Here is a 13,357-nt window from a genome sequence, read left to right on the forward strand (position 1 = left end):
AGAACAAGGAATTCCATCCATTTTAATCAAATTAAGCACATTTTTATATCATACAATTGGAGAATGCAGTCCAATTAACTCCAAAAGACAACCCAGCGCCTCCAATGGAATGAATGGGCTGCAAATACTAGCCAATGGGAGGCGACTGCGTCTTGTATAAAACCGGATCGCAGATCATTGTCCTTTACCGGAGAGCTGCTTGACGCTGCTGGTTGTTTGTTCCTCGGCTGTAAAAATAGGGATCTTTGTATCTACTGGTAGTAGTAGTAGTGACATTCGACGACAACAGGTATGATGATCTTGTCTTTCCCTCACATTTCACCATTTTATTGTTGCCGAAATGCATTTTTCATTTTCAAGTAGTAGCCTATTTAAGATTTTATTGTCAGGATGTAGGCTGTGGTCATGTCGACAGATGGTTAAAATAGCCTAATTATCCATCTAAATTATACATTAAATACATTAAATGCATTCTAACATAATCAAGTTTTTATTTATTGAAAATTTGACATTTTTGCACCCTTTTTATATTTTTGTATTTGTCAATGGATTCCAACCCTCGCCGTAATCTCCGTAAATCCTAGTGCTGCATTCCATGTTGTAGATTTTAAGATTAATTATGAATAATCCGATCTTCTGTGATCTCTCGGTTTCATTCTGCTGCACCGGTTTTTTTTTTCACCCCCAACCTAATTCATCCATGTCTTCCACTCCCCCACTGGCGTCTAGGGATCAATCATGCCTTTCGGTAACACGCACAACTCGATGAAGATGAAATATGCTTCCGAGCAGGAGTTTCCAGACCTCAGCAAACACAACAACCATATGGCCAAGGTCTTGACTCCTGCTATGTACGAACGGCTGAGGAGCAAACAGACCCCCAGTGGATTTACTCTGGATGATGTCATTCAAACTGGGGTTGATAACCCAGGTAAGAAAGGACAAGGAAAAACCCCCACCCCACCCTCCAAGCTGCTTTCAATTTGATCGGTGGTGCTTCATAACGAGACGCGTCCGTGGTATTAGTGTTAATGCATGCCCAGAAAGGGAGGGGCTTTTCACTGACCTTGTCTGCTTATGGTTAAAACAACATTGAAGATTAGCCTAGATTTATGACAACAAAGGGATTCACTGTCGCATAGGGCATGTCCGATGTAATATCAATGGCTGGTTAAAAAATAATAATCTTTAAATGTAATGCAGAGCAGGTGCTCCAAATGTTGAATACTGTAGGTAGTGTTTTATCAAATTACAGCCAAATGCAAAATTTCACACTATGCATGCCAACATTTTCAAGGACAATTTTGGACAAATCTGATGGGCTACTGTGCCCATGAATGATTTTATTTTTTAGTTGAGAGATGACCAAAATGAACATCAAAGGGACTATCGGCTGAGGATGAGTTAACGGATCTAATTTGGCACTAGAACCACAATTTCCTCACCCTACAAATGTGCAAGAAACTGACTGTCACCCACAAAGGCTTCACCATAGATTGTGTCATCCAGACACTGATTGACCTAAGGGCTCTCACCGAATACAAAGTCACATCATGCATGTGATGTGATGCTAAGGTTTTTGGGAATCCAAAAGTCCTTGGTTTGCCCCTGCATCCCCCCCCCCCCCCCCCCCCCATCTGAGTCTGTGCCGGAAGTGTCCCTGAGCAAGAAGTTTAACCCCTAACTGCTCCCTATGCACTGCATTAATGGCATTGGCACCCACAGCAGGAATTTAATCCATGACTTTAAAATGGAAGTCATCAAGAGCTAATGGCACCTGCTGTTTGATATAAAGACTGAGTGCACACTGCAGTTGCATAATAGAAGCGCCTCTACATGGCAGAGTACAGAATGTTTCCTAATGTGCAAAAGCCACCATGATTTCAATTGCAAAACTGTAATTGCATCAACTTGTGACCTTAATCAAATGTAAACACTATTTCTAGAATCGTGACACCCCGACTAGTTGGGATGCTGCTGTACAGTCACAAAGGGGACAAAATATATTCATGTTCCGTGTATCCAGGCCATCCCTTCATTATGACCGTGGGCTGTGTGGCTGGTGACGAGGAGACCTATGAGGTCTTCAAGGATCTGCTGGACCCCGTGATTCAGGACAGGCATGGAGGCTACAAACCCACAGACAAGCACAAGACCGACCTCAACCCTGCCCACCTCAAGGTACTGCTGCAATACAACAGCCTATTGCGTGGCTCAAACCAATCTAGTCAAATTCATACAATGGGAGATTAGAATACCCTCTACACATTTTGCATGTGTACTGTACACTAGCCTTAGCCTCAACCTTGCAAATAAAACAGTCAAGATGCAGTCTATGATTAAAAACGCAGCGCTCACAACACAAGGACATCCCTAATTTACTTTGTTCTTCCCCTTCCTTCCTCAGGGTGGAGATGACCTTGACCCCAACTACGTCCTGAGCTCCCGCGTCCGAACAGGCAGGAGTATCCGTGGTATCTCTTTGCCACCACACTGCAGCCGTGGAGAGAGGCGGGCTGTGGAGAAACTCTCCACTGAAGGTACAATGGCCTAAAGCAGAGGATGTCCTCTATCTTGACCTATATAAAGGGAACAGAATTGGCCTGTGTTAGAGAGGGGGAAGTTGGATGGGGAGGGTGATCTTTGTCGCTGGGCTGGCGCCTGTTAGTGGCGGTGTCTTAAATGGTTAGGACTGAGAACTAGAACCTCCCTTTGGAGGTTCATGGCAGGTTATTAAGAGTAAAACAGGGAATGAATTGGTAGGAAAGGGGTAAAATGAATTGCTTACTGTAAAAACAAAAGTGTATGCATTTGTGTGCAACAGCCAGTGACTCACTGCTAGTAGGAGGTGAGTGAAGCAATGTTGTGACAAAATCAACAGTGCTGTAATGGGTGTCACATTATGACTGTTGCTGTACTGTTACTGATGGTATGGACATCAATGTGTCCAGAATGCTGGTAAGTTTGCACAGACTGCCCTCTAGTGGTGGCTGCTATAACATTCCTGTAGTTTTGCCAGTAAAGTGACTGAAGGCTGTCTACTCAATATTTTCTGAACTAGTTTGTCCTCCCTTGCAGCTCTGGCAACTCTGTCAGGAGACCTGAAGGGGAAGTACTACGCCCTCAAGGACATGTCAGAGTCTGAGCAACAGCAGCTCATTGATGACCACTTCCTGTTCGACAAGCCAGTCTCTCCTCTGCTGCTAGCCGCTGGGATGGGCCGCGACTGGCCTGATGCCAGGGGCATCTGGTAGGGGCCTTTGACCATTTAGAGTTGGTTTCCTCTGAATATGTCGGAAGGAAATCGACATGCATCAATTTTTAAGGAAAATGTATACTAATATACATGATGCAGTTGGTTGACGACTGGTTATCTTTGTGCAGTTGTCACATTTTCAAATGGTAGATTAAACGAGCTTTGCTTTTGTGTATGACAGGCATAATGACAACAAGACCCTCCTGGTGTGGGTCAACGAGGAGGACCATCTTCGTGTCATCTCCATGGAGAAGGGCGGAGACATGAAGGCAGTCTTCAACCGCTTCTGCACTGGCCTCACCAAGGTTGGTAGTGAAAACAAATCGGGTGATCAGGGTTTAATCACATGAACCATAGGGTCCCTATTCTGGGCATGTCAGAATATGGACCCTAGGGGGTGTAAATGAGTTTGCTAACACATAGGGTTTAACTTATCACTGACTCTGCAGATCGAGAACCTGCTCAAAGAAAGGGGCCATGCAATGATGTGGAACGAGCATCTGGGCTACGTGCTTACCTGCCCCTCTAACCTGGGAACCGGCCTGCGTGCAGGAGTGCATGTCAAACTGCCTAACCTGAGCAAACATGCCAAATTTGAGGAGATTCTCAAGAGGCTAAGGCTGCAGAAACGTGGAACTGGTGAGGACACATTCTCCATACAACTCAAACTTCATTGCTAGTACTTCACTGCCTTTGTTTTCTTCCCTTGGCAAGAAAAATATTTTTCCAGTTGGGAAATCTTGTCCATCTACTGACGCAATGTTTCTTTCATATGTGGATGGATTGTTTGGCTACACACTTGCTGATCAACTTTCTCACCTATGACATGCCCAAAATAGGGACCCAGGGAAGTGGTCAACCACACAAACCCTAGCATCCCTAATCTGGACATGTATTAATAGGTGAACATTCAGCAACACTGGCAAAAGCTCAAATGATTGTTTAACTGACCGAACATCCACCCTGTTCTCTCCCTCAGGTGGTGTTGACACAGCTGCTGTGGGTGGAACGTTTGACATCTCCAATGCTGACAGGCTGGGCTTCTCTGAGGTGGAATTGGTGCAGGGGGTGGTGGATGGACTCAAGCTAATGGTTGAGATGGAGAAGAAGTTGGAGAAGAACCAGTCCATCGATGACCTAATGCCCGCCCAGAAATAAGCCCAATCTCTTGTACCGCACCCTCTTACTGTTCCTCTCCTCCGTTTGTCTCAATGTTCAACTCTGTCCTGGAATGCACTCTGTATTAATGGCACTAACTCTCACATAGTGGTTTGAATGTGAGGGTGGATTTGAGCAGTAAATAAAAATGTTCTCATCAGAATCAGATTGTTGTCGTTTTTATGGAAACGGGTTAACCGGTGTTAAAATGTACACTTGTGGTATTTATAAGGGTGAGGGACTCATTTTCCAAAGCAGGTATAACAATGTTTGGAAGATGATTGCAAGTGAATGTGTGTATTATGGGAAGTACGACATGCTAGACTAGGCTTCAGAAAAGGTTACACATTTGGATGTTCCTCACTGTAAAATGAGAAATTACTTTAAGCAGCATTAGTCATACTTATATTAAAAGGTCTGACCCTGTACACAATTCAATCCCCATGGCTGCTCAACAATTTTACTTAAGATGGCAAGACATGCATCAGTATTTATATTGTCTGTTTTAAAGCTAGCATGACATTGGTAACCTCTTTCATGTCACTGTTTTACAGCTGTTGCATGTCATTCACAGCAAAACTGTTAAAATAACCAGTCACTTAGTGCATCTCACACTGTAGCTGCAGTTGATTCAGAATGCAGTCCTTGGCTTACCAAGAAACATCAAGAATCTTGTGTGCAGCTAATCTCCGGCACCGTTAACCCAATCTTCCAAATTTTGCACAACGATTAACCTCTGCCCCACATTTTCCAGAACTGCCTGTTATAGTGCCACCACGAGGCCGACTTGAAAAAACATTTGGATATTCTCCCCCACAAATTGTTACTCTATAGTCATGTGTTCAAGACAGATCTGTTCAGACATTTCAGATTCCATCCTAATTGGCCATGGACTTTCAAAGTTTGCAGGATTGGCCCGTTTTGAACAAAAAGCCTCAGCGTGCAATATGTGAAATCTTTCAGACTTTCCTACTAGGCTGAGGAATACAGTATGGCGCCACCATATGGATTTTTGCAAAACATTTCACATGTTCACAGCGCCATCAGGCCACAACCTGACCTGGTGGAGACTTTTTCTAGTTTACACTGGCTCCCTGTCCAGTGTTTTCAAAATAAAGCAATTTCTTATCTCATATACATGAACCTTCCAGACCCTTCAAGGCAACTGGGTTAGGTATACTTTGTCCCCAAAACTGAATGTGGAGAAGCAGTGTTTAGTGAATTTCTGCTAGGACTCTGTTCGTTTGAATCAAAGTTGAAAGAACTTTTGCCACATACAGTACAGTATGGCAGCATTTTACTGCTACACATTCTATTGTTTATTTTGTCTTAGTGCCATGTAAAGCACTTTGAATTGCCTTGTCAAAAGGTGCCATCTTGCCTTGCTACTTCTGATGAGCACATTTGCAGAAACCAAGATTGTATGTTAGAAGTAAAAGGGTGGGGGGCCTGTGAGAGCAGATGTGGGATTGGGGTTATCAATTAGGCACCTCATGTCACAGATGTTCTGTTAAACCCAGCACTTTAAACGATATTGAACTGAACTAACGCCTTCAGGAGGCTCAGCTGTACCCCAGCACCACCCCTGCTCTCACAGATCAAATCCATCCCTTACCCCTCCACTCACAATGTGCTGCGGATGCAATATAATGTAGATATCGTCGCTGTCGGGCAGAAACCTCATCTGCATATTTTAACTACGTTTTTCATAAGTTAACATCCTACTTGATCATCGAGCGCTACACAAGTAGCACTTTTACACATTTTAATTCCCGGAAATTAACAGTTTTTGACATGAGGTTTCCGCACGACAGAGACGATATGTTATCTCGGTGAACATGCACAAAACCGTCATACCGACTCAAACGATAAAGCATAAATTATACATTCGATTTCTTCATCCGATCGAATTACAAACCACAATCAGAAAGAAAGAACAAGAAAAAACTAAATGAATATTGGGAGACAAATATTCAAGTTGACAGACACTTTAATCGAGACGTGAGTGAACCTTATTAACCATGTGGGCATTTCTATGGACTTCCCCTCATCTCTACTTTAAAACGATACAAAAGAAGGAGAAAAAAAGCCGTATTGCGGTGAAGCCGTCTTGAAAGTAAGATACACTATTTACATTGAAAAAAACAAAAACTACGTTCATTTCCATTTGTTATCGTTGATGTTCAAGGGGGAAAAAATTATGAAATAAATAAGACTAGAAATGCTCATTTTGTCAACGTTCACAGCATGACAAATCATATTCAACTCAATGGTGGAGCCCCCGTGTGGTCGGTACAGACTTGACAAGATATTAGTAAGTAACTCAGTGATTATTGCCAAAAAGCCTTACTCTATACATTATAATATTCAATACATACTCTGCTGTATTTTGTTTAGAAAAAAAAAGAAAGACATTTGGAAACTGCTACTTGGATGATTGTACAGCTTAAATACTTCTAGATATATATATATTTATACTTTCGTTTTAAACCCTTTTGTTCATAGCTTTAACTCGTTGGCAACTTTGGAAGCGATGTTTTTGAAAGCGATGGATGAGCCAGATATCCGTTTAAACCTGACGCCGTTGAGTGACAGTCGTGGCAGCTTGCACACCTCCATCTCCCACTGCACCAGGTTCTCGGCGTGCCCGTCGCCGTGCACGCACAGTAGCAGGAAGCTCTCCTGCTGCTCGTAGTCGCAGTTGTTGGCGTCGAGCACCTTGCGAATCTCCCGCATGATGTCGCAGGGCTCCATGGAGCTGGTGGTCCTCATACTCCAAGTGAATCTGAGGGAGCGGGGTTTACCACTGTCTTTAATTTCCCCCTTCTGATCCCCAGGTACATGGCGACTGTCAGGGGAGACAAAGAACAGGATTAGTTCTCTTCTCTTCTCTGTGGATTTGTAAAAGGAATGGCATCAAGATTAGGGATGCAACAGTGAATCAAACTAATAGATTTAATAAATTGGAAACTATCCCAAGCAATATTCACTGAGGACCTACTTTGGGTATGTCAATAAAAGCTCAAATCGTGTTGCGATGCATTGTGTGCTTGCATATTGGTTATTTTTACTATTTTTGTGTAACAAAGATAGAAAGAAAAAATAAACATTAAACAATGTTTAATTGATGTTGATATATATATATATAATGATTGTTCGATTAATCAGAAAAGTAATAAACACAATAATTGCTAAGAAAATAATCAACAGTTGCAGCCCTAATTAAGATGTCTGTCAGTAAGAGGCCATTGGGGCAACATGAACAGAAAGGAAGAGGGTAGGAGATGTATTTAGGTAATTTTGTAATGATTGCATTAAGTTCTTAGCTGCAATAGGCAGTTGATTCCAAAATGAACCAGCAACTTAACCAGAATTAATTTAGCAGACAATGTTATAATTGGTACAGAGAAGAGACTGACTGGTTATCCGCCAAAGTCACTGGCAGATTAGACTAATTTAACAACCACAAATAAAAATAAAAGCATTTGATTCATTATGGTTGATGGGGATTTCTCACCCAGTAGATAAAACCCATGTTAAATTAAAAAGATAAGTAGGGTGTTTTGGCTAGCTTTTAGTTTACAATACCAAAACATGCGACATTAGTTAAATGCATTAACACAAATGCAGCACCATGCACAACTAGAAACAACACACAGTTATGGCATGGCGCCTGACAACAGAACAAACATTAAAACAACTGGAGTAATTTCTGGAAACCTGTGACACAACCCAGAAGACACCACAGTGCAGGGAGGAACCAGGCAGCCTATGTTTTGACCGACAGATTGTACACGGAGAACATGAAAACAGTGACCTACTGGTCACTGGGAATGTAAACAGACAACCTCACCTTGAGCCCTCAGGTCTCCCGTTTCTCTCAAACTCGGTTGAGACTCTGGGAGCAAAAGTTGATGAGGGAGGGAAGAAAAACAAAAAGCAAAGTTGTGGTTTGTGCACAACAGATATGCATTTTACTTTATGTAAATAGTGAGTTTATTTTAGTAAACAGTGAATTGATGTGGAGCAAAGTGTTGTCACAGAAGAAAGAGGAAAAGAATAGTGAAGCCGAGTTGTGTAAAAAGAGCCTCTACCAGACACAGCGACAATGGAAGACATTTATCCTTCCATTAGGATCAATGGGAATGAAATAAAGAAAGAAAACCCATCGATGTTCAGTGGCAAATATAAACGCCTTCATGTGTTTTGTGAAGGTGATTAAATAAAATAAAAAGCAGACAGATATAAGAAATGCTGTACAGAACATTCAACAGAGAGTGAGACGGAGATGCAGCTGATGGAGCGATGTGTTAAAGCACTGGTAGTTTCACAATCACCAGAACATAGATGTGACTTCCAGATACAATGTAAGATGGTCTACAATGTAGTGGGACAAAGAGACTTTAAAATCCCAAAATGACTACTGCAATTTCCATAGAACAAGGTAAAGGTATGAGGAGTTTCATAATGTATTGAATCTGGACATGTTGTATTGTATAGTGTAAATATATATTCTGTATTTTTTGGGTTGCCTTCATTGTAATCACAATTTATATTTGTACTAATATTTATTATTTGTGTCAAAATGTGGAAGCCCTGATGTAATGCAGTGTGTTAGGACACTGTTAATACACTGTAGTGTGTGTTACAGTGCATCATTGTACACAGTGAGGTTTAGGTGCTGGCATAGCAGAGACATAACCTGAATTTTGATCCACTGCGGACATTTCCAAGGTGATGTTGACATATACAGTAAGGTCAAACATCTACCCAAATATCTTCTGGTAACAAGATGTTCCTGTCTGATTAGAGACCTTCCTGAGACAAATCTCCAAAAGTTGACCTCTGTAAATGAATTGATTATTGGAAGGAAAAGCAAAGCAGAGCCGTTGTGTGCCCATTTTGTCTTCTGTCCTCTGTTTGTCCCCTCCTGTCACTGGGTTAAATATACCTGATAAGATTTGTCCTAGAAACGGTGAGACAATGCAGAGCGACTGTTAAATAAATGTGTAACCAGTTCTTCCAACTACAAGCCACGTTAAAAAAAAAAGAACTTCCTAGTAACCCAAAACAAAATCTAAATTCCAGTGTCGAGCTAGCCCCCCCCCCACACCATCTCCAATAGCACTTGGTTTTAGAGTTGTGTAAGGCTGCATGCAGTCCAGCCTGGAGCAGGGAGGAGGAGGGCGGCATGGGTTTCAAAGATCCTGTGGGATTCTGTGTTCTACGGCAATAGCAAAGGTTCAAGATACGGGCTGAGACTGAATCTTGGGGCAAGGAAGGAAGGAACAAGGAACTGTGGAATGCGTGACACACAAGTGTACACAAAGACAAGGGACGCTGCAGGTCATGTGTGTTTGTGTTCCCTCTACGTAACCGTGACAGAGCTGACTGACTGGTGTGTGTATGTGTGTGTGGTGGAGGGAGGGGGGACAGATTTGAAGCGGTCCCTTACTCTAGATCTCCTTCTGCGACTTCCTACAACTCTCTATATCTGCTGCTCCTGAATCTGGAAGAAAAGATGGATTCTGAAAAAAGAGCATGGGTTTGAAAAATAAACATGAGAGTGAGAGAAAGAAATAGCAAGAAGAAAATGAGAAACAAAGAAACAAAGAAGTAAAGGGTGAGAAGGAGAAGAAAAACATTGAAAGAAAGCATGAGGAAGAATGAAATAACAAATCAAAGGGTAATAAAGAAAGAGTAAGAGAAAAAGGAAGAGTGGGAAAAAAGATTAGTGACAAAGAGCAAGAAAGAATGATAGAAGGAATGCAAGAGTGAAAGAGAAAAAGAGAAACCAAAGAGTGATAAAGAATGGACATGGAAAGCCAAAGAAAGACTTGAAATGTGAAAATAAAATAATGATATTTCATGTACTCTTCATTTGCCAAGAATGGAGAGATGGCAATGAGGAAGGAAGGAAGGATCGAGCAATGGAGCGAAGAAAGAAAATAAACAGGCCAGATAGCTGGACAGAAGACTTACTAAGGGTCTTTGCTCCCTGGGCAGAGGGGACGGCAGGCCCTGATTTGCCTGTCTGCCTTTTGGCTGGGTCAATACTGACCCTAAGACACACGGTAGGAAGGAAGAGCAGGGACAGGTCAAAGGTTAAAGGGCACAGGAAGGTTAGGAAGACACACATCGAAGGCAGAAGAAGAAGAAGAAGAGGAAGAGGAGGAAGAAGAAGTGGAAGAAGAAGAAGAAGGGGAGGTAGTGAAGAGAGGAGTGAGTGAAGCTAGCCAACGCCAGAGAGGAGAAATGAGGATGTGGGATCACCGGCGCATGTGACTGATGACCAGTTTGCCAAATGGATGGGAAGATGATAGACAGCAGATAAATCAAGTAAGGAAGATGAGGTGAAAGGAATGAGACGGGAACGCAGTGATGATGGCGTGATAGATGACAACAGAGCCTCTTGTCTAAAACAGATGACAGAGACCAATGACAGTTGATAGATGGCACTGGCAGGATGATGGAGCCAGTTTACCCTTCAGCCAGCCACTAGAGGGCACTGCTGTGTCTGGAGACATGGCCCACAAAACTGTGAGATAGGAGCGAATACCAGGTGATCCTCTTCAGTGCATAATGGAACATTTTTAGTTTACACCAGTGGTTCTCAAACATTTACATTTCAAGAACCTCCATAAAGTGTGCAAATGGACCCATAAAGGTCGATTTGGATCCATTTGCACAACTTCAGAGTTTACAGACCTATAAGAGTCCATTTAGAAGCCCCCCATAGAACCCTGCAGGTCACACTTTGAGAACCACTGCGTATACACGTTGTCATGACAATAAGCCCACTCCTCCTCAGGTACAACATCTATTGTATTCATACCCAGAGTTTTTTCCCCATTGTAGATTATATTGAGACTGTGGACAATTTCCGCTTGCTTGTGTTGTAACCGTATCCATATTCTATTCCAGCCTCAGGGATTGAATAAAGCTCATCTGGGAAGCATCCAGGTTTCCTCAGCCAGACACCAAACATATCATGTAGGCACAGACCCAAGTGTGACATCATCCCCTTGGTGTACACCCGCTTTCCTGTTTTTCACATTAGTGAAGTGAAAACCCAAAGCACAAATAGAGCCACGAATCATCAGTGTTGTGAAAATCTGACCTCTGGATCAGGATCTGTGGCAAAAACATCACTTATTTGACCAGATTTGTTCCTGTTGATGATGATGCAGTGGTTCAGAAATACATTGGAACCATGCATATTAGAGGCTTCCTCCTTTAACTACTCTAGTCGTCCTCTCAGCCTTCCTGTCAACTAGAAACAGGAGAGCAGTAAACACTCTTTAAAAAAAATGGTTGTATATGATTCACTGTTGCGCCAGATAATCTCTTTAACACACATCTTAAAAATATATATAATATATATATATATATATATAAAATAACGACATTTTTATTGCTTTTTGCTACACAAAAGGTTACTCAGTTGAATCTCCATTTGGGTATGAGTAAAGTTAATCGAACGTAAGCAAATCTAAATCATCTACTGTCTTGAGTGTACATTTTGTGCTAAAGTCATTGCGGCTACATGATGCCAAAGGGAACCTATTTGCTCCGTATAGATCACATAGACAGTGAGCAACACGCTGCCACAACCAAAACCACATAGGCACTGCTAGTATCAAGGCTGCAACACAGAACCCTTTTTAACATCGTGTCACAGTCTCCAGTGTGTATTTAAAACAGTAAACTCACTCCACACAGTTCAATACTTAAATCATTAATGTGGTGAAAAGGGAAAAAAACAAAACAGCAGCTGCAGAAGCGAACCCCATGCATGCATTGGCGATTGATTAGTGGCAGGCTAGTTTTGTTTGTTCTGCGTGGTTGTGTATGGATGACACCTAGCTCATTGGAGAAGGCTAATAGGCCCTGCCTCCCAAATCAGTTGTCTCTTTACTCAGAGTCGTCTCTCTGGCCAATAGCAGCTAACTTAAGACACAAACTGGTACATGTGCGACGGAGGGAACCGTGAATGCAATCTGTCAGTTCAACCAAACACCACACCAGAGTGCCTCCACTAATCAGAACACATTCAACCAGAGAGGAAGGAAGTAATGAACTCAGCTGGTGTAGTGTTTCTTTGAAATGAAATCCTGCAGACACACAGAGCCTGATTTATATTTTATTTGTGGTAAGACTGTGACTGTGTCACTGACCGAAAATAACTGAATTTCACTGTGAAAGTAAACTGAAAACCTGTTATTTACATTGAGCGACATGCTCATAAGACAGAATAAATTATAGCAGGGAGTCCTATCCCTGGTCCTAAGGGATCACTAGCATTTATGGTTTTATATCCTACCAGGTGTTGACTGGATTCACCTGGTTCAAATATCCCCTAATTTGACTCTACTAGAAGGACAAGGGCAGGCTATAAGCGATCTCCAAGGACCAGTAAGCACTACTCTGTTGGTGCATGACTGCACCTACTGCCTACAAACTACAAAGCTGTGTGTGTGTGTGTGTGTGTGTGTGTGTGTGTGTGTGTGTGTGTGTGTGTGTGTGTGTCTGTGTGTCTGTGTGTGTGTGTGTGTGTGTGTGTGTGTGTGTGTGTGTGTGTGTGTGTGTGTGTGTGTGTGTGTGTGTGTGTGTGTGTGTGTGTTAGTAGGTGAAGCAGTTAGCAGCCAACAGCTTTAGGAGTTGGAGTTAAGAGTTGAGTTGAGTAAAGTTATTTGTTTTCACTTGTGCACAGAGCAAAGGCAAAGGACAAAGGTCCTACCTTTTGGTAAACCTGAATGACATGTTTCTACAACAGAAACCAGACAAGGGAACAGTGAAAATGGTGAAGGAGGAAGTGAAGGGGAAAAGATTATGAGAAATCTGAATGAGTGAACAAAAATGGAGTGATTGGAATCAGCAACAGTGAAAAGAGGGGCAGTTTCGTACAACTATCAAAGGTGTTGATTTCAATTCCTCATTTTA

The 13,357-nt window shown here is 42.2% G+C and overlaps 2 protein-coding genes across 14 annotated transcripts in view; one reads left to right on the forward strand and one right to left on the reverse strand.

The window, feature by feature from the left end:
* The first annotated feature begins 187 nt into the window (after positions 1 to 187).
* Positions 188 to 4,577, forward strand: ckba (creatine kinase, brain a). Its single transcript, XM_083792270.1, has 8 exons — positions 188 to 289; positions 730 to 931; positions 2,027 to 2,181; positions 2,408 to 2,540; positions 3,079 to 3,250; positions 3,438 to 3,561; positions 3,706 to 3,895; positions 4,236 to 4,577. Exons 2-8 carry the CDS (start codon positions 739 to 741, stop codon positions 4,412 to 4,414), a joined length of 1,146 nt encoding a protein of 381 aa, XP_083648396.1. The 5' UTR covers positions 188 to 289; positions 730 to 738; the 3' UTR covers positions 4,415 to 4,577.
* A 1,809-nt stretch (positions 4,578 to 6,386) lies between these two features.
* mark3a (MAP/microtubule affinity-regulating kinase 3a) overlaps positions 6,387 to 13,357 on the reverse strand; it is a 45,326-nt gene continuing 38,355 nt past the window's right edge. For 2 of the 13 annotated variants that reach the window (XM_083792579.1, XM_083792577.1), the window contains exons 16-18: positions 13,155 to 13,181; positions 8,268 to 8,312; positions 6,387 to 7,262 (exon numbers count right to left, since the gene is read on the reverse strand). In XM_083792579.1, the coding sequence (XP_083648705.1) occupies positions 6,914 to 7,262; positions 8,268 to 8,312; positions 13,155 to 13,181 (421 nt within the window). In that variant the 3' untranslated portion in view covers positions 6,387 to 6,913. Of the gene's footprint in view, positions 7,263 to 8,267; positions 8,313 to 9,869; positions 9,943 to 10,002; positions 10,477 to 13,154; positions 13,182 to 13,357 lie in introns of those variants that run through there. The other 11 variants (XM_083792582.1, XM_083792580.1, XM_083792583.1 and 8 more) reach the window with 8 other exon arrangements.

The sequence above is a fragment of the Protomyctophum parallelum genome (genome assembly GCF_964188405.1).
Source record: "Protomyctophum parallelum genome assembly, chromosome: 20".
NCBI classification, from domain to species: Eukaryota; Metazoa; Chordata; class Actinopteri; order Myctophiformes; family Myctophidae; genus Protomyctophum; species Protomyctophum parallelum.

Excerpts from the sequence above, each read along its gene's own strand:
- ckba (XM_083792270.1), top strand. The coding sequence starts at position 739 with ATGCCTTTCGGTAACACGCACAACTCGATGAAGATGAAATATGCTTCC. Across the intron at positions 2,182-2,407 it reads TCAACCCTGCCCACCTCAAG|GGTGGAGATGACCTTGACCC; the intron begins GTACTGCTGCAA and ends TTCCTTCCTCAG. Across the intron at positions 3,251-3,437 it reads CCTGATGCCAGGGGCATCTG|GCATAATGACAACAAGACCC; the intron begins GTAGGGGCCTTT and ends TGTGTATGACAG.